Source organism: Rhinopithecus roxellana, chromosome 16 (assembly GCF_007565055.1).
Source record: "Rhinopithecus roxellana isolate Shanxi Qingling chromosome 16, ASM756505v1, whole genome shotgun sequence".
Lineage (NCBI taxonomy): Eukaryota > Metazoa > Chordata > Mammalia > Primates > Cercopithecidae > Rhinopithecus > Rhinopithecus roxellana.
Window position 1 is genome coordinate 16,318,494 of NC_044564.1, and position 20,997 is coordinate 16,339,490.

The 20,997-nt window shown below is 48.9% G+C and overlaps 2 protein-coding genes across 2 annotated transcripts in view; one reads left to right on the top strand and one right to left on the bottom strand.

Moving 5' to 3' along the window:
• Positions 1-20,997, top strand: part of RALGPS1 (Ral GEF with PH domain and SH3 binding motif 1) — a 315,889-nt gene that overhangs the window by 187,535 nt on the left and 107,357 nt on the right.
• The window catches only part of ANGPTL2 (angiopoietin like 2), a 35,950-nt gene that overhangs the window by 12,135 nt on the left and 2,818 nt on the right, over positions 1-20,997 (bottom strand). Inside the window, exon 2 of the mRNA XM_010365885.2 lies at positions 8,352-9,217. Within this exon, the coding sequence (XP_010364187.1) occupies positions 8,352-9,168 (817 nt within the window). The 5' untranslated portion in view covers positions 9,169-9,217. The remainder of the gene's footprint in view (positions 1-8,351; positions 9,218-20,997) is intronic.

The following is a 20,997-nucleotide window of genomic DNA, read 5'->3' on the forward strand; positions in this document are numbered from 1 at the left end:
CCTCTTCAGTCCTGAAGCAATGGGCATGGAGCCTGGGGCCAATGAGTGTTTCAGGAGTTGATGAAAATGTTTGAGGCCTCAGAAAACTTACTGGCTCTAAAATATGAAAAGAAAACTACAAAATCAAAATTTATTGTGGTAATTAAATTTCTACAAAGTGTAACATCTTGTCAAGTTCATTAATTGTTAAATTTTGTCTTCATGAAAATGTTACTACTTTTGAAAACAATTTGTAGGTTAGATTTTTTTCACTTCCCAAGAATTCCTGAACATGCTTGATGTTTACTGAGAAATTAGATCCAACCATAAATTAATTGAGTTACTCTTAGCCAAATAATTTTAAAAGCAAAAGTATTACATCCTTTCAAAATTGTTCCAGTAAAAATTATATGAAATGTGTGAGGTAGGTCATTTCAATGCATGTGGTAGAGCCTGAGGCCTCTCAAGTAAGAGCTCTTAGGGCCCAGAAAGGGCTTATAAAAAGGTCCTGTTTCTGCTCATTTGACCCCGGGAGAAATAGACATTGTAGCGCTGCTTTCCAGAGGCCACTGTCCAAAGCGTTGCGCCACTCTTAGGTTTCCACCAGCGCCGTTGGGCAGGAGGAGAAACAGCGGCTTTAAAGACATTTTAAAAAAGAGTTTGGAAGGGGCTTTGGTGGTCTCACTGTGTGCAGAGGTGAGCAGCTCACCTTGGCTCCCTGGGGGCAGTGGCCAGTTGCACCCAAGGCTTCCTGGGTGAGGGAGGTCTCTGATGTAGAGGTGGGCAGTGCCCCAAGTTTCCGCAGGCACACTAATGAGAGTGACTGTGGCTCTGTCAGAGACTGTGGTGCTGTCCTGCAGGCGTATCATGGAAGAAGTTATCAGACCCATGACTACAGTCCACAGATACTGGACAGGTAGCAGTCCCATAGTTGGCCAGCCTATTAACCCTTTCCAAAGAATGGATCAGCTTCATTGGTTTCTTCTTCAAGAACCTACATTGGCTTTCATGGGTGACTTTTAACTTCCAAATGCTCACGAACCCTTCGTGTACTCTTTTCTATAGTTTTACTGGGGATTGACCACAAGCCAGTTGTATGTAATTTCTAGTATACATTCTTTTTCTTTTCCTGAAAGCAGGACATTTGTCTGGCACCAAGCCTTGTCTTCATGATTTCTTGACTATCACTGGCAGTGGTTCTGAGAGCACTGCAAGGCCCTTACCTTCCTCATCACCTCCTTCAGGAAGCCTTCCCCAACCCCAGGAAAGCTACTTAATCCTTTTCAGGGTTCCCAAAATGCTTTGTATATGTATCTCTACTGGAATAAAATAAGAATGGTGATGATCATGTATCTAGAGCCTTTCATGTGCCAGGTGCTTTGCACACTGTTTGATTTCATCCTCGTAAGGCCCTGCACCTGCGAGAAAGCCAAGGCTCAAGAGGATCACATGGCTGGAAAGTGGAGAATCTGGGATTAGAACTCAGGTTCACCTTCTGTGCTACAGTTATCACACCACATTAGGATTGGTGGGGATCTGTGTCCCTGTAAGACTGTGGGCTCCTTTCAGGCAGGAGCCCTTGCAGGCTCACTCCATGAGTCCCTCCATGCTCTGTGTGCCTCCCTCCATCTTTCAACCCTCCATCCTTCACTCTCCATCCTTCACCATCCTGAGCTGCATCCCCTTTGCTACTTTCATTCTGTGCTTTCCAGCTGAGAACCAATAATAATAAATCCATCTGGAAACAGAGACCCCACAACAGATGATAATCCACATCCAGACCAAACCCTGGCAAAGGGAACCTGCTTTGTGGGAAAGTCTGGACAGTTTGTAGTAGTCTGTCTGCACATTATGCCTGGGATGGTGCCAGATGAGTAGATTTTTTGTTCATTTGGACCCTACTCTAGACATACCATCTAAGATACTTAATTTCATCATTTAGGAGCTATTGTATTTATAATTTAAACAAATTCTCTTAGCAAGGTTTTTCTCTGTATGTACGGTAGTTTTGACTTATTGTATTCAAAAATATCAGGAAAAAGTAGCTTTTTTTTAGAAAAAGCAAAGGATCACATAAATAGTCCAGGCCCTGTAGCTGCATAGGCTCATCTTGAGATACAAGATGAGGACCATCAGGCTTATTTTCAGCATAATCTTTGACCAGATTCATGCCAGGGAGAGCCGAAGTTGAGGCAATGGTGATGCAGGGGTAGTAGGAAAGATCATCTCCAGTGTTCCCATCAAGAGGTCTCTGCTGCCTGCATCCTTCACTAATGTGGGTATAAACCACTGAAAGTATATACTTCATTACTTTTATAAGACTGAACCTAGTCCATTTTCTGATGCTGTAACAGAATAGCACAGACTGGGTAATTTATAAAGAAAGGAAGTTTATTTGGCTCACAGTTATGGAGGCTGAGAAGTCCAGGAGCAGGGTGCCAGCATTTGTATGAGGCTAACTTAATACTACTTTATTTTTTTTGTGGGGGTGGGGGCCGGGGGGGACAGCATCTCAGGATTAGTACTATACAAGTTCACCGCAATAATCCATTTGTATGACCATTTAGCTGGCCACAGATGCCTGATCTCTAGGGTTTTCTAGATTTCTTTCAGTTTGCCAAGTACCAATCTTGGGATTTTCAGGCATCAAGATCCCAGATCATGAGATTTTTTTTTTTTTTTTTTTTTTTTTTTTTTTTTTTTTTTTTTTTTTTTGAGACGGAGTCTCACTCTGTCGCCCAGGCTGGAGTGCAGTGGCCGGATCTCAGCTCACTGCAAGCTCCGCCTCCCGGGTTCACGCCATTCTCCTGCCTCAGCCTCCCGAGTAGCTGGGACTACAGGCGCCCGCCAGGTCGCCCGGCTAGTTTTTTGTATTTTTAGTAGAGACGGGGTTTCACCATGTTAGCCAGGATGGTCTCGATCTCCTGACCTCGTGATCCGCCCGTCTCGGCCTCCCAAAGTGCTGGGATTACAGGCTTGAGCCACCGCGCCCGGCCGATTTTTTTTTTTTAACAGTAACAAGTTGATAGTTTATCTCCTATGACTGTAAATACCCTGAGCATTTAGCCAAGTGTCATCTTTGGAAAACTGCCTGAGGAATGGAGGGGTAGCTTTCCATCACACTCAAAAGGCTCTTTGTGATCAGTTCCCAAAGGTACCAGAAGAAGAGGAAGAGAAAGCAAAGCAATAAGGGAGCTGGCCCTCCTGGAACCATCATCCAGGTGGGCCATCTTCCTAGAGTAGATTTTGTTTAGGAAGAAGCTAGCAATGAATGCTCTTTGAGAAATCACTGGATTATGTAGTTTGTGCTAAATTTGGAATCTTATTTTGTTGAACAAAAACGTTTAGAATAAAAGAAAATATTATACAGTGGAAACAGCACATGCTCTGGAGGCAGGAGTCCTGGGTGGGCTTTTCCCTCAGCCTCTGTGACCTTGAAGGCTGAGTCAGAATGGGCAGAGTCACCCTCACTCACCACCATCACCACACACACCCTGTGCTTTTCCACCTCTCTGCAATGCTTGGGCCTGGACACCCAGCCTGCTGGAGCTGACCCAGCCATGCGTGGGTTGACACCTTTTCACCTGGTTGCTTGTTTGACCTCCAGAAAGAATGGCAGCTACAACATCATATATTTCTCTGTTTTAAAACATACCATTGTGCTGGGGAACCACAATCGTGTACATATTTCCTACCTTATAGGGTAGAATAAAATACAGGTGGAAAGTCTATCTAGGAAAACACTTGTTCAAGTTGTCCGTGCCATCCTGGCCATACCCCATCTGTTGTGAGATGGGGTGGCTTCCACGTGTGCACTGTTGTCACTGAAGCAATGTGGGGGCCTCCTAATGTGGCCCCAAGGGAAGGTCATGTCTGCTGACATTTATATAGTCAGGGCTAACATTTAAAGAAATCAAAGCTTCACACTTAGCTGTATGTTGAAAGACTTAGCTATACATTGAAATGCTGAGTAGAAGTAACCCCAGAGGATACGTCCAGATTTGATAAAAATTAAAAAGTAGACTTCAGTTGGGTCCATTTGCTGGGAGTCGGGTGTACATTGTGCTTTCTGCTGGAAAGCTCGGCTGGTTCCTGCTAGGCCTGGGGATGGGGAGCACGATGTTGGTGGGTTGGTAGCAGCAGTGTTTTGTGTTATCAGAACCATGAGCATTCTAATAACAAATCTACCACCTCTGTTCCCAGAGCTCATTTTAAGGAACTGTTGGGAACATGGCACCAGGAAGTAGAGATAGAAGGTCAGGAAGTAGAGATAGAAGGTCAGTTCCCTGTGGCAGCTGGGGCCAAGTCAAGCATTCATGGGGTGATTTTTACACCAGTTCCCCTCCAGCCTTCCCGTGGAAATGTGCAATATCCAGAGTAGTTAAGACACACTTTGGTTTGAGTCTTGGCCGACCCACTTGCTAGATGTGTACCCTTGGCTAAGTTACTTAACCTCTATGAACCTCAATATCCTGCAAGTTACAAGTCCCAGGATCGATCTCTGCTCTGCCACCAACAGGCTCTGTTACAGGAAAGCCGTGCTTGGGGATCTGAGAGGCCCCTAACAGTTCCAGTATTTCATGGTTTTATGGCCCCTTCTTCTTCACTCACTGAGAAATAAACTGAACTGGTTGTATTCTCTTTCTCAGGAGAGAAAACAGCTAAAAGTGCTCACTCCTTTTGGTCGTTAAAGATTAGTTTCTGACAAAGCTCGTCTGTGGCAGCTGCTGTTGGCACTGTCGCTTCCTCCCTGATCAGTCTCTGGGATGGGCACTGCGCAGGAGGGCTGGCACATGTGTGGCTCTGCCTTGGGTGGGCTGAGAAACAGTACCAGAACCCAGGTGCCTGCTCTATCCTTTGCCTCTTAGAGAATGACCACTGTAGCCTTCCTCTTTAATAGCAGCAGCAGGATACATGGGGCAGAGGACCACAGACAGGGCCATTTGGCCCAGGCCTCATCACAGCATCATCCTAACTAAAATGCCTTCAGGTCTGGCCAGACCTGAGAGACACAGGACAAAGCCCAGGTCAGGGGGCAGGGAAGCCAGGAGCTGCCTGTGCCTCCTCACTCAGGCTCTCAGCAGGCCATTCTGACCTGGGGCCACCCTGTTACTGTCTCAGTAAGGCTGGGAACAGGCTTGTGAGTACAGCTTCAGATAAGCAACCATGGCTCCCTTGGGAAGGGCATGCTGTGGGCAGACAAAGAAGAAAAGAGCACATGGCTCTGAGGTTGCTGAGTGAAAGATCTGGAAGCTGCCAAGGCTCGGGTGCAAAGGTGTTTAATTGCAAAGGTGTTTCTGGCTGAGTGATGTCCCTGAGAACAAAGGATCTGTTGGATGAGAGCAAGAAGAGTGTTTTTGTCTTCCAGGATCAGAACCTGCTCCAAGCTCTCTGAACAGACCTGATAAGAATGTTCTCTGCTGACTGGATGCCCTGACTGTTCCGTGCAGAGAGACCATCTGTTTTTTCCTCCCAGTTTAGTCCTCAACGCCAGGAGAGGGCAGGGCCCTCCCCCAGCTGCTGTCTTCCTGGGCTGTGTCTACCCATTCAGCTTCCACAGCTAGGCACTCAATCCCAGCTGGCAGCACCTTGTGTGGAAGCTCAGTGGTGAGATGGGTCACAAGAAATCTACTAGTAATGAGCAAGTACCAACATTTGGGGATCCTTGCGTAACAAAAAAGGATAAATTCTAATGCATTCAAGTTATCTCTGTGATGAAATCGCTGCCATTTCCTCCCATGACAGCATGCTTTCTTAAGTGGGAGAAAAAAGATGGGTGAGTGCAGGACCCTTGGATACACACAGCCCACACTGGATTGTGAACACAAAGAAGCAGGAGATTGAACCATTTGAGGTGCCAGGAGTGGAACGGTGCCCCTGGGCCCTTGCACAGACTCATCTCCATCAGGGATCCACTAGTCACTTGGGTTCCCAACTCCCAGGTCTGCCTGGTAAAATCTTACAAATCCTTCAAGATGCAACAAACAAGTGCCACCTCTATCTAACTTCTCCCTTCCCTCTAGGCAGAATTAGTCATGCCACCTTACTGTCCCCCAGGGCACTTAGCACACCAGGGTATCACCACAGTGATCAGACAGCCCAGTTTTCACTGCATTCCTGATTTTAGAAATTTTGGCCTTGACAGATACTCCCTCTCAGAGAAGTCTGTTGTCAGATCTGATGTGCTGATTTTAGGGACTAGAAATCATGGGCATTGGATGGATATCAGATGCATTCATGTACCTGCCACCTCCCCCAGACTGAGCTCCTGGAGGTCAGGGACCATAGTTGTCACCTGCTTCCCCAAGTCTAGTGCTGTGACCAGCATGCAGTAGGGGCTCAGCAAATGTTGGCTGCACTACATGACATAATGTTTCATGCTTGATTGTATTGTATCCACAGCATAACACTGTGAGGTTATGACCCTTGTCCCCATTTTACAGAGGAGAAAATTGAGGCTCAGAAGAGTTAAAACTTTCTCATGAGCGAACAGCTAACCAAGGGGAAGAGCTTGGATGCAAACCCAGGTCTTTATTCCTATACTATGTATCTACCAGCTTAGTTCAAGCCCAGGAATGTCCTGAAATGTTTTGAGTTCGAAACCAGAGACACTTAGGCAGAGGAGAGGCCAGAGGAGATCTGTTGAGTAACCATTGAGTCCAGCCTGTCTCCAGTCAGGGTTATAACAACATTCAGCTGAGCCTTTGGTGCCCAAGGGCACGTTTTACCCTCTTGGTATTCTATCAAGACAAATTAACACACCCTGCCCTCTCTTTCAGAGCTTCTGATTTAAAGCAGACATGTGTACAGATGGAACACAGAGCTAAAAAAGGGACTGTTTATTTCAGTCTCCTTGTTTTAAGATGAAAAGACCTAGATCAAAGGAGACTTGTAGTTTACCACGGACCCAACATTGTGCTAAACATGTTTTTTTGCAGTATTTCATTTCCTAAAGTGACAGGCACTATTTTAATCTATCCTCAATTAACAGATGAGGAAGCCGAGCCTCAGAAGGACAAAGTGACTTGCCTAATGTCCCAGAGCTAATCAGTGGAGGAATCTGGATTTGAATCCAGGCCAGTCTACTCCAAAGCACCTGCTCTCAACCCTGCACCCAGGCCAGATCTTTCCTTTTAGGTGCTGCAGTGGATGTTCACCTTGCATTTAACGCACCTGCCCTGCCCCATCTGAAAACAGTGCTGCCCTTGTCCTCTGCCCTGGCAACCCTCCTGCAGTCAGGTTCAGCCCCTCTTTGGAATTAGCAAGAAGCTGCTATTCCCAGTACTGGAGGTTATTTTTAAAAGTGTGAAATAAGTGTAAAGCAGGATATTTTCAGTAAAAGTCTCTCCCTGCTTATACAATGAAGTGGTACCGAAAGCACTGACTTGGAGCAGATACATGGTTCATTTTTGCAGAGATGAATATAGTTCTCATATGGCAGCCCACTGGGAAGGCTCAGATGTTCTGGATGAACAAGGGGCTGAGCTTCAGAGGACTGGATGTGTGCTGACATTCTGAGAAGGAAGCCTCTGGCCTGCTTCTTCCAGAAATGAGGATTCCTACAGTCCTAGAGCGTAGAGGAGTCAGCCAGATATTTAAAGTGAAAAGACCTGAATGCAAATCTAGCCTGAACATCCTAAGCCTATTAGGAAGTTACTCATCCTGTCCGTAAGGAGCTCCAGGAGTTCATTATGTAACATACATGGAAATGTCCAGTGCCAGTATCTTGGTTAAGCTTTAAAACCTGCCAGCAACCCCATTCTTCCCCCATAACGGTATTCTGAGAATTGCTGTATTTTAAGATGAAACGTGTATGTAAGAGCATATGGAAGCACCATTGAAAATTCTAGACAGCAGCAGACTCTAGGAAGTGTGTGGGCTTTAGGAAGGACTCCTTCCCATGCCCAGCCCCTACAATGCATTTGTCATATTCTTAACGTGGGTAATACTTTCTTTTTTTTTGGCCCATTGTTTATTTGGTGAGCATTTACAGAAGGCCAGCCCTGTGCCAGGCACAGTGCATGAGCTGCAGGAGAGACATTCTCTTCTATCTGCCAACACACGGGATCTCATGCAGAGCCTGGAAAACTACAGGCCTTGGGTTCTTTCCTGCCAGAAACCAGAGAATGTTTGCCCTGTTCTGAAACTCCATTTCTTGGTAATGCCTTTGAGGATCCATTTAAGGAATGTGGTCCCCCCCCCCTCACCCCACTGGCTCCAGCAGCTCGGCCCAAGGGATTGCTGGGGGATTGTGCACGTCTTTGGCCTGGCTTCAACTGGCCGTGGCTTTTCCCCCATTTGTGGTCACAGCCAAGGGAAGCCTGGTGCCTGGCTCTGAGACCCACATGGAACACGATCCCAGAAGGACTTACCCGATGGCTTGTCTGTGGAGGATGGGAGGCTGGTAAGAGTGGGCATAGTGGGCAGAGGGGGTGGCAGCACCTTCAGGTTCTGGTCACTCTGGATCTCGTTGGTAGAGATCTGGTTGATGATGCGGTTGTAGGTGGGTGGCTGGTAGACCCGGGGCGGGACAGCGGGGGGTGGCTGGGGGACGGGCCTGGCCGCGGGCACCCTCTGGCAGTGCTCCTCAAGCTGCGCGATGATCTCCGATTGGTTGTGGGCTAGTGTGGCCAGGTGCTGGTATTTGTGCTCCAGGTCCTTGTACTTGCTGGCCAGCTGCAGCATGTCGGCTGTCTGGTTCAGGATCCTGTTCTCCAGCTGGGAGAGCTCCAATGCGTTGTCCCGCTTGCGGATGATCTCGTGCAGGAGCTGCATGTAGAGCTGCGTGACCCGTGAGTTCATGTTGCGGCTCTCCTTGCGCAGCAACTTCACCTCGCTCACAATGCCGCCGTCCACCTCCACCAGCTGCTGCAGCGTCTCTATCTGCCGTTTCTGCTTGAGCAGCTCATTGTTGAGCAGCTCTAGCTCCTGCTTATGCACTCGGTTCTCCAGAAGCACCTCAGGCTCCTTGGAGTTGACGCAGATGGCACCTGTGACCCGCTGCTGGGGCACAATGAAGGTGTAGGTGCACTTGTCCTGGGACTCGCCTGCCCGCTTGTACCTGTTTAGGTAAATGAACTCTCTTGGTGAGCCCTCCTCAGTGCCCTCAAAACCATCCTCCTGGCCTGCAGCAGCTCCCATGGCAGCCAGCAGTCCGAGCCACCAGCATGTCACGCACAGTGGCCTCATGGTCCTTGCAAAATGGTGGTTATTCCTTGTGAATAGAATCTATGAAAGCCTGAAAGTAAACAGAGGGGAGAATCAGTGACGGTCCCACCACTGTCAGTGCCCTGTGCTGTCAGTGATCCCAGCCTTCTTGGCAGAGCTTTCCAAAAACTCAGCTTCAGGATGCGGGGTTATATTCTCTTGAAGTCAGAGAACAGGCAGCCATTCTGGAAGCAAGAGGAGACAGGCAGGCTTCAGCAGAGGTAGAAGGGAAGAGGGAAGATCTCAGGGCATCTAAAGGCAGGAGGCCCTGGCCCCGCTACTTCCAGAGCCAGCTCCAATGCCCGCAGCCCCCTTGCTGAACTACTGGCCTAGAGCCTGAGAACCATATCCAAGCAGCTTCAAGCTGGGGAGGGGAGGCAGAGGAAAGGTTTTCTGGTCTCCCTCCTCTGCTACCTTAGGCTTCTCAGACTGTTAAGTCTACCTATTCTATACTTTCACACCCCCTGAACTTTCCCCTTATAATACCTATCACAGCAGTGCTGAATAGCAGTTCTGTTTGATCTTCTTTGTTGGATTCTAACTCCATAAGGGCACGTCCTGTGTCTGATTCAACCCCCTATTCCCAGGATGTTGCACTTTGGGCAAATATTTGATAAATGAATGAATCGTTTGACATGTTATGGAATACATTCAGGTTTTAGTGGACAATGTCAGTGGAAGGATGTGTCCAGTTATGTGGCTCTGGTCACTGTGTTAGCTAAGCTACAGAGCCAAAACAGGAACAAACAACCAAGCTCTTCTGAATCCAAATATTTGTAATAGCCAGTGACAGCAGAGTCCTGACCACTGAGACGTGATTAAGTTAGAAGGGAGCAGAACACAGAATGTGTCTCCAGTTTTGCTTCACTTCTATTCTTGGACCATTCATCCCTTCGCCAGATGTTCATTGAACACCTGTGATGTGCTGGACAGCATGCTGGCGGCTAGGGATACAGCTACCAACAGGATGGAACCAGCCCCTGCCCTCATGTCATTATGCCATTCCCAAATGCCAGAAAGCACAACTAGCACATGCTGTAAAGGGGTATTACAGGGAATTGACCTAATCGGAGGGTCAGGAATGCTTCCCTGAGAAAATGCCCTTTACACTGACCCTTGAGGAATGAGTAGGAGTTAAATGGGCCAAGAGGGAGGGGAGGACATGTGCTAGATCCCTCCCCTTGCCCACTCAAGGGCCTTGCTCCAGCAGTCCTCATCATCTCCCCAATATCATCATGGTTTTCCTATAATCATGCTGTTATTTTTCTCAACTTGAAGAAAACCTTCTCTTGACCTCATATCCCTTCTGCAGCTGTTGTCGCATTTCTCTGCTCCCCTTTTCAGCAAAGCCTCCAAAGAGTGGCCTGCACTCACCATTTCCAGAAAATTCCTCTCTTCCTGGTCTCTCTTGAGCCCACCCTCATCAGGCTTTGCCTCCTCCCCTTCATTCTAGGTTGCTCTAGACAGGATCACCAGTGGCCTCTGTTTGCCAGATGGAAGGGCTAGTTCTTGATCCTCATTAATATTTTCCCTCTCACACTGTGGAATACAGTTGGGCTCCCTTCTTGACCTTCTTTCCTGAACGCCACCCTGCCTCCTGTCTTGCTGGCTGTTCCTCCTCAGAGCCTGTGCTGGTTCGTCCATCCTCATATTCCTGTCCTTTTTCTTACTGTTGAGGGGGAACTAAAACTCAGTCCTCAGAATTTTCTTTACCTTAGTGATCTCATCCAGAGGTCAGGTTGGTGATCACCCTCAAGTACTGATTACTTCGCATTTATTTCTGGAACTCTCCCCTAGACTCTAGACTCATACATACAGCTGCTGCTTTGACATTCCACTTGACTATCTGCTAGGTATCTCAACTCATCCAGAAATGAACTCGTTTTTCCCCATACCTCCAACCCAACCTGTTCATCCCAGTTTTTCTTGTGTTAGTAAATGTCCACTCTAGTTGCTCTGGCCAAAAGCCTTGAAGTCATCCTAGACGCCTTTCTTTCTTTCATACCCCACATCTAATTCACCGCCAAATTACGATGCCAGAAATATTCTCAGAGTCCTGTGTCTGCCCACCTCCCTGCCACCACCTGGTACAACCTACCTGTGCCATTCACCTGGACTATTGCAGTAATTTCCTAACTAGCCTCCCTGCCCCGGCCTTGCTCATCCTACCTTCTGTCCTCAACTTGGCAGCCAGAGTGGTCCTTTTTAAAAAGTCAAACGGGGTCACTCCTCTATTCAAAACCCCCAGTGGCTCACCAGCTTGCAGGAAAAGCTAGTGGGTCTCCAAGGCACTCTATGATTTGGCCCCCACTTCCTCCCTGGTCTCATCTCTGACCCCTCTCCCCTTCGATCATCTCCTCCAGCCACTTGGTTGGCCTTTTGGTTGTCCCTTGAGTGCTCTAAGCACACTTGGGACTCAGGGCCTTTATACTTGCTGGTTCCGGCCCCGTTCTTCATTGTTCCCTCACCTCTTTCAGTCTCTGCTGAAATATCACCTTCTCAGTTAGACCATCCCTGCTGATTTAAGATTGTGACCTCACCACTTTCCCCCTGCAGTGTCCTTATCACCATCAGATACAGGCTGTCTCCCTGCCCCATTCCCTTGAATGCAAGCTCCATGAGGGTAGGGCGGTGTTTGTGTTGGTCACCGCTCCATGTGCAGTGCCTACCACGTGGCCTGAAATACATAGGAGCTCAATAAATATTTGTTAATGGAATGACAAGACACGCCTGCCAACAGATGCTGAGCAGCTGGGAGTGCTGGAAAGAAGGATAGACTGGAGCGGGGATCCCATGGACAAGTGACTGCCTGAGGAGGTCAGAGCTGTGCAGAGGAGGGCCTATGTATGTATTTGTTAATAACATCCGTTGACCGAGGTCCACTATATACCTGACCCTGTACTAAACATTTTGCAAGTGTTTTCCACTTTCCCGTATTCTCTTAATCTCCTTTTAAGGTAGATACTGTTGCTGTTTACATTTTATAGATGAGGAAACTGAGACTCAATGAGGCTGAGTGACTTGCCCGAAATCAGAAAGCTAGAAGGTGGCAGAACTAGGGCTCAACAACCCTGGTCTGATGGAATCAAACCCACTAACTCTTTTTTTTTTTTTTTTTTTTTTTTTGAGACGGAGTCTCGCTCAGTCACCCAGGCTGGAGTGCTGTGGCGCAGTCTCGGCTCACTGCAAGCTCTGCCTCCTGGGTTCACACCATTCTCCTGCCTCAGCCTCCCAAGTAGCTGGGACTACAGGCGCCCGCCACCACGCCCGGCTAATTTTTTGCATTTTTAGTAGAGACGGGGTTTCACTGTGTTAGCCAGGATGGTCTCGATCTCCTGACCTCGTGATCTGCCTGCCTCGGCCTCCCAAAGTGCTGGGATTACAGGCGTGAGCCACCGTGCCAGGCCAAACCCGCTAACTTAACGATGACACAGACATGTATTTAATCTGGATATTAGCATCACTACTTTCTGATTCCACATTAATCTATGGTAAAATAACAAGTATGACACAGGACTTACAGATTTTGTCCTCCCTGAACCCCTTTGGGGGCTTCTCCAATGAGGACCCTGCATCTGGGCTCCACCTTGTACCAGCCAGTGAGCAGTTACAAGAGACCCTGTGCCCTCTGGAGCCTTGCTGAGCTGTTTTCCACTTAAATGACAAATCCCAAGTGTGATTCCTATGGCCTGCTCAGGCCTCTCTGAGGCCAGGCAGAGAAAGGTGTGCGGGAGCTTCTGGTTTGGGCTCTGCTAGGAGGTGGGGCTGCAGTGACGTCAGTGGAAACCCAGCTGAGTTTGGAAGTGTTTGCCTGGTTTCCAACAGTGCTTTGGCTGCCCCTGTGCTAGTGGCCACACCCACCCCAGAACAATGGGGAGGAGCCGCCCCTGACCCTGGGCTAGGGCAGGTCTGCAGGGCCACCGCCTTCTTCAGGCTGCTTACCTGAGGCAGTGGGTGACAAACACCTCTCTGTGCCCATGTGGGCGCGGGGCTCCACTGTGGCCAAGAAACTGCCAGAGGCCCAGGAGGCAACCTGGCTGCAAGACAAGGCTGGTTTCCAAACCTTCCTGGACCTCCAGATTTGAGAGGGCTACACTATTTATGGTTGAGTTCTATCCTCTCCCAAACATGGGCTCTCACGGCTCCCTGGCAGAGTTCTTGCCATTGCACTTGGGACCTAAAAGGCCGAGTTTCTTCTGTGAAATGGGGTGATCCAACCCACCTTGCACACTAGGTGAGCAGCATGGAATCACATCAGAAGCAGGAGATTGGAATAATGTGTTAGCAATACGGTAGCAGGAACAACAAAGCTGAAGCAAAACCAACAACAGTAAGGATGCTGAGCGTAGGCCAGGCAGCGCGCCAAGCACTCACACCATCTCCTCGACTAAGCCTTGCACAGGGCTTTAGGGCTTCCAGGCCCTTCACATCCACATTCTCATTTAATCATTCCAACACTCAGAGTGACTTATTAGTGTTATGCCCATTTCTAGGCTAAGGAAACTGAAGCTTAAAAAGGTGTGGGGGTAGCTGACTTGAGGTCACGTTGCTAGCAGTGGGACCTCTGGAAACTATGTTGATTCTGAGTCCTGTTATACCTCTGTGGGGCCTGAGCTTAGTGGGGTGACTCGGAACTGATTGGGTTACAGGAAGGAAGGGAAGGAACAGGGCACTGTGCTGGGCGCCTGACATACTTTGTCCCAGGTAATCCAGTGGGTTGTTATTCACCCCGGTTTTATCAACGGAGACATTGCAACCCGGACAGGCTCGGTGACTTGCCCAAGAACACAGCAGATAACAGCCAAAGCCGACTGAGCCTAGGACTTGGGTCAGCCTGATACCACGGGCCATGCTCTTTGGGCCTCTCTTTGAGCCTCAGAGTCATTTATTTTCCTTGGAGTCCAAGACTCCAACCCCAATTCCTCCCTTCCCCCCAGCAGTTTTTTGCCAGTTTGGCGGTTCTTAATGGGCAGTAATAAGTTTGTTTACTTTTGCTCTCTGGATATTTATTCAACTAATTGCATCTCAAGGGAAATAACACCCCTAGCCCCAACCCCGGCATTTCAGCCATCTTAGGACTGGAGAAGAACTCAACTCCAGTCAAAATGATGCTCCTCACTTTTTTCCTGTGTCCAACAAAGAAAAGCAAATCCAACTGTTTTCCTTGGCTTCAGGATTAAAATAAAAACGATTCTTAAAATTGCTTTTCCACATTGTATTGTGAGGAGTTTCCATCACGCACGGGTTTTCCTTCCCCACAAGTGAGGCTGGTGTGACTGTGCCACGTGACAGCCTTTGCACACTGGGAGGCAGCCTCTCCAGGGCTTGGGTCCCACCCAGTCTCCGGTGGGCTGCCTCTGAGTGTCGCCACTTGGCCTGATGTGGTGGGGCCACACATCATGTGTCCACATCCCTCTCACCACTGTGGTGCTACAGCCCAAGCAAGGAGCCGCTTTGTGGGAACAGCTGTCATTTTCTTTCTTTCTTTTTTTTTTTTTTTTGAAACAAGTCTCGCTCTGTTGCCCAGGCTGAAGTGCAGTGGTGCGATTTCGGCTCACTGCAAGCTCCGCCTCCCGGATTCAAGGGATTCTCCTGCCTCAGCCTCTCAGGTAGCTGGGACTATAGGCGCCCACCAGCACGCCCGGCTAATTTTTTTGTATTTTTAGTAGAGATGGGGTTTCACTGTGTTAGCCAGGATGGTCTCGATCTCCTGACCCTGTGATCCGCCCACCTCGGCCTCCCAAAGTGCTGGAATTACAGGCGTGAGCCACCGCCCCCGGCCGAAGAGCTGTCATTTTCATAAGATGGAGCTGTGTATTCTGCCCTGTAGCAGAAGCTGCTGGCCTGGGATCCTCTTTTGAGTTCACCCCAAAGGTTAGAAATGAGAAAAGTTCCAGTAATAAAAAGAATAACAACAACTAATTGTCACTATGGCTCAAGCACTTTATATACATTATCTCACTTAATCCTCCCAACAGCCCTTGGAAGGCGGCCTGTTATTTGAGGGCCGTCATGCATGGTGGCCCCGCTTGTGCACTGTGCAACTTAAGGGGGGCACAACTCACATTCATAGTCTTTATGTTTTTTATATTTATATTGCAGCAATTTTCTAATGCCCACAAAGATGCTTTTAAGGCTAACAGCAAAGCTGACATTTATCCCTATTTGCAGTTGAGGAAACTATTGAGATTTGAGGATCGTGAGTCATTTGCCCAAATCACAAATTACTAAGTAGCAGAGCCACTAACAGACCCCAGAATAACACCCAAAGATACCGTACTGTAAATAAAGAGAAACCGAAGTGCCAAAGTGACAGGAAACCCAAAAGAGATTGTTCTCTGACCCTCTAGGCAGGAGGACGGCAGGAGTTCTCTTGCCGTCCATAGGCCTGCAGATCCCAGAGAAGCCTCCAAATTAAATCCGGATCTCAGGAGTTGTTTCATCATCAGTCCAGGTTGTAGTCCTGCCTGGAGGACTTACAGAACCACCCCCTTACCACCCGCCCTCCCGTCAGCACTGCCCATTGGTCTGTGATCACAGATGAAGGCCAATTATGGGTCCCCGCCAGAAGAGGCATCCCAGCACTGCAGGAGGCCGGAGAAGCAGGCCTCTGCCAAGACAGTCAGGGAATCTGGAACTGCCAGCTGGCCCCTGAAGTCAGGGTTCTGGGAAGCTAGAAGCCTGAGCTGTGCTTGAGTGAGTCTGGTGGACCTGAGCAGGAATCAAGTTTGTGAACCTATCATCAGGACAGAAGACAGATGAAAACATCAACATTAGCTAGCAGGTGTTCCTACTAAAGCTGTTGAAATGTATGGTGTGCTGGTAGGGAAGTATCCAAACCAATTGGTAATCCAGGATGTGGGAGGGATCCAGATGAAGGAAAAGGCCCAGCTGATCACGTGACCAGTAGTCATTTGTTGTGAACTTGGGTGCCCACCTGCACTCTATCTCGTTGGCTCTTAATAGCTCTATGAACAGGGGACCATACATCCTGGTTGGCCCTGGTTGAGGTTTGTTGTCTTATGTAATTATTATTATTGAGATGGAGTTTCACTCTCATCACCCAGGCTGGAGTGCAGTGGGGCAATCTCGGCTCACTGCAACCTCTGCCTCCCAGTTTCAAGCAGTTCTCCTGCCTCAGCCTCCTGAGCAGCTAGGATTACAGGTGCCTGTCACCAGGCTTGGCTAATTTTTGTATTTTTAGCAGAGACGGGGTTTTGCCACACTGGCCAGGCTGGTCGCGGTCTTATGTAATTATTAATAGCATCCCCTTTTCACTCTCAGTATTGTCCTGACTGAGCAACAAACTATATGGTCCCATTACCTAGGAGAAAGGCATTACGTCTGCATTTGGCAGTAGAGGAAACCCAGGTCTAGAAAGGTTAGGTCTCTTGTTCAAGGTCACATGGAAGTAAATATCAAAACTGGGATTTAGCTGTCAACTGCTAGGTCCAAACCCTGACTTGCATCAAGATTGTCTCTTCAACCAGTATGAATAAAAAGTGCTTGTTTGTTTAATGGCTGAGATGCAGCTTGCATCTTACTCACTATTGACTGAATAAGTAGAAATAGTTTTCAGGTCAGCACAAGGGTGTGTTTTGTTGGATGTTGGAAAGAGCTGCTTGATCATGCGAGTGGTAATTACGACCCCAAAATGGGTATCTGGGATGAGCCGTGACACCCTCACCTTGGAGAACCTGGTGAAAGGACTGTGCATCGTTTGTCCTGGATGATTCACCATCAGCCTGGAGACCAGGGAGGGCATAACCAGATCTCCAACTGCCCTCCCTTCCCAGCTGAGGATGCTATGAATCGTTCCCTACCAGAAGGCACCGGGGGAGTCTGGAGCCAATTCCCAAACCCTTCTAGTTCAGCTCTCATACGACCATTGAATGAACCATTTATCTATTATCCATCTAGCCCTCCATCACCCACCCATTTAGCCTTCCCATCCAGCCAGCCATTGTGTATTGCTGCTACCTGGTCATGGGTGATGGGAGTCAGGAGTCAGAGAAGCAGGGTAAAACAGATTTGCCTGGAGGAGTAGCATTGGGGGTTTGACTCTGCCTGATGCTTTGGGTTCCTGTGCTCCTGCCATTGGTGAGTTGCTGGCTCCAGGAGCAGTTCATGGAGGAGGCGGGTTGTGATCACACCATGAGATCATAGAGTAGAGGGGGATGTGGTTAGGGAGTGGGGGAGCTGGTTGCCTTTGCCAGGGGGACAAGGACACTGCTGTTACTTTTTCAGAGTGCATTATTTGGGAACCATTTTGAGATTCCCCCAAAGTCTGTGCACTGAGCCCTCTGTGCCAGAAGCCTCGGCCAACAGAGCAGAGGCGGGGAAGAGTCTGCAGAAGCCATTTCAAGAGTCCAGCTTCTGAGTTGGCTGCTGCGTTTCCGGCAGCGCCTGGTGTGCTCTGGAGCCCTACAACTGGGAAAGCCCTAGACAAGAGGGAGAAGTCAAGGGCTGGGTGGACAGCACTGCCCCAGGGTGGCTTTCTTGGGAAATCCAGGCCTTGCCTGAAGCTGCTTTTCTGGGCCTGGCTGAGAAGTTGGCACCAGGGCCACCTTGGCTGTTTGGATGGACTTGTTCCTCAAACACTGGGACAACCAATTTTTGTGTCTGCCTCACTGATCCCGGTAGCTCTTTGAGGCAGGGGCTATGACTATGCCCATTTCACAGATCAGCAAACAGAGGTAAGGGATGAAGTCACTTGCCCAGGGTCACGGTGCTACGAAGTGGTAGAGCTGGGCCCAGAACCAGATTTGTCTGCTCCAGGGCCAGGTTTCTTAACCACACAATCCTAATTGGCCTCCCTGCCTTTGGGTGCTCTCTCCCCTGCAGTCTGCGCTACATGCAACTCTACGGCTGTTTGTCTGACACCCACATCTGATCGTGTCAGTGTCCTGCTTAAAAACAGACCTTGTTGTCATCCCTCCCTGCCTTTGCACGTGCTGTACTTCCTGCCTTGACTACCTTCCCCCACTGTCCTAGCTGATGCCTGCCTGTCTTCCTAAGTTGACCTCACCATGAAGCCATCCATTCAGTGAGATCGTCCCTCCCTCCTTCAGCTCACACGTGCAGCTGTGGCTGCTTCCAACCCAACACCCAAGACTCAGATTGCACTCATCTGGTTATCTCCCTCCTGACTACAGCTTCTTTAAAAAAGCAGGGCCAGGGCAGATTCCTCCTCTGAATACCCAGTATCCAGGATGGCACCTAGGTTACTAAACAGGAACTTACTCATATCACGTATTTCCCAATAATTTCTCCTCTTCCAGCCACTGTTCCAGGGGCTAGAGGTAGAACAGGAACAAGGTGAGTGAGGGCCTTACCCTCAAGGGGTCCACGGTAGTAGGTGAGACAGAGACTAGGCATTTGTTTTGCAAAGAGATACATGCCCAAATGGGGAAACTTGGGGGGCTGTGGGGCACCTGACCTAACCCCAGAAAAGCCCTTGGCTGGACAACAGAGAGGGGAATGGTGTGGCACCCTGAGGTAGAGAAGCTTGCTTGCTTGAGAGCCTGGGTCTGAGGCTTGCTTCATTGATTCATTCATTCCACAGATATCTTTCCTGCCTGGCCCTGAGTGGGTATTAGTGATTCAGCAGTAACTGAGACAGACACAACCTTTCCCTCACGGAGAGGTTGGAGTGGGACCACCTCAGGCAGGACTTTAAGGATTCTTGGAGCTGGGCAGGTCCTCAGGCATCTCTTGAAGATAAGAACAGAGTCCATTCTGGGCTTTTCCTTGGTGGTCTTGGTACTGCCTGTCTGGACAACTAGGCAGCAGTGGGATGCTGAGGCTCTGGGGCTGCTGGCCCCAGACAGGCTGATTTCAGCAGAGAATGGACTGACACAATAGCTCAGTTGTGAGAGGCCTGGCTTCCCACACCCAACATTTTATTTTTTTTTATTTTTGAGATGGAATCTCACTCTATCACCAGACTGGAGTGCGGTGGTGCCATCTCAGCTCACTGCAACCTCTGCCTCCGGGGTTCAAGCGATTCTCCTGCCACACCCAACATTTTAACATTCCTGGGACCAAAATGTGGCTCATGATTGATGTGTACATGTAACAGGCCATCATAATGTTTTAACCCCCAACACTGACTCAGTCATATGGTTTACAGTCCATGTGAAAGAACACAGCTTTGTCACAGAAACTACCCCCAGAATGAGGCTTCTGACATGACCTGTGTATCACCACAAACTCCAAGCTGCCTGTGGCTGAATAACTCTTCTATTTGGGGTGTTTTATATAAATTCACAAAAAAGAAATGCCCTTCAATGAATTGATTCTTTCTTGAGATTGCCACAGTGTGGTTGTCCAGGATGGCAGCAGACTGGGGTGGAACCAGAACAGGTCTGGGTTTCAGTCTTCGCTTTTTGGCCCACGAGTGGAGAGACCGTGGGAGAGGGGGTGCACCCTGACCCCGAGTTTCCACTTCGGTAAGACGAAGCAGCACCACCCACCTTGAGGACCCCTTAGCTCCTTGTGCCACCTCTTTACAGCTTTCACACAGTTGTGTGTGTATGTGTGATTATTTACCGTCTGCCCAGTCCTGCTGGGCTGAGGGCTCTATGAAGCAGAGCCCCTCCCCCATCTGCCTGCTGTCAATTGAGACCATTCCAGATTAAATGGGCTGTGATTCAGAGAGGCCAGATGCTGAATGTACCTGCTTTGGCAGGGCTGCTGTCTGTTATGTTTGTTCTATTGTAGCTACCTGTTGCCATCTCCCTGATGTTTTTTCAGAAATTGCTCAGGTGTGGCCCAGTGTAGGTGATGACCTGAGCTCTGATTCTTCAGTTCTAAAGGAGCCTCCAAGTACGGGTGTAGAAAGCGCATCAATAGTATCTCAGTCATGTGGACCAATGTTTCCCTGACACTCTGCGCCCACTGAGCTGGGGACAGAGTTTCCTGGTGCTGATGTGGTGAGACAGTATTGCAGAGCACCCAGGCACGTGGAACAAGTCAGCCAACCTGGTTTCAAAGCTCAGTTCCTCTTGTCACTGACCGTATTACCACAGGTACCCTCACAAGTGTGCTGAGGCTCATCCCTAAGGGTAACAGTCATGCCTGTTTTGCCTCAGAGGTAGGCTTCCATGAAGAGCAAGGGGTGCGCTAAAATTGATAAGCCCATGGTTTTCAGAGGGTTTGGTGCAGCATTCGATAGGACAGCAACCAGAGCAGATGTGACCACTGAGGACACTGGGCAGGGACCCAGTGACAGTGAGGAGAAGAGAAGTTGAGGCATCTTGAGGCACTGAAGTGAGAGGAAGTCAGGGCCTTTGGAGCTAGACAGAGCTGGGTTCCAGTTGCACATAATCATGTAACGGTGTGACTTTGGGCAAGTTAACCTCTCGAGCCTTAATTTTCCCATCTGTAAAATGGAATGCTAAAACTAGAACCTACCATGCAGTGTTGTGATGAGGATGACATGACATAATGTATATGCCTTAGCCCAGTGGGTACTTCCTAAATCACTGGGGGATGGAGGGCCAGATGGAGGAACATCTTATTTGCTCTGCCCACGAGCTTCAGCAATAACATGTAGTCCCCTGCTGGACCATGTGCGTTACACATTTTTGTCTGTTCCACCCAGACTGCCTCATTAGTAGTAAGTAGTCCCATTTTTTTGCCAAGCTCATGAGGTCAGTCAGAGCCTCTGCTCAGCCTGAGCTACCCAGAGAAGACAGTGAGCCACCATGGTTCCAGACTGTAGCAGGGAAACCTGTGGTTTCAGGAGCCCCAGAGTCCTTGTGCTAGAGAGCAAATACTTGATGTCACCTTTTCAAAATGCTTCCAAGA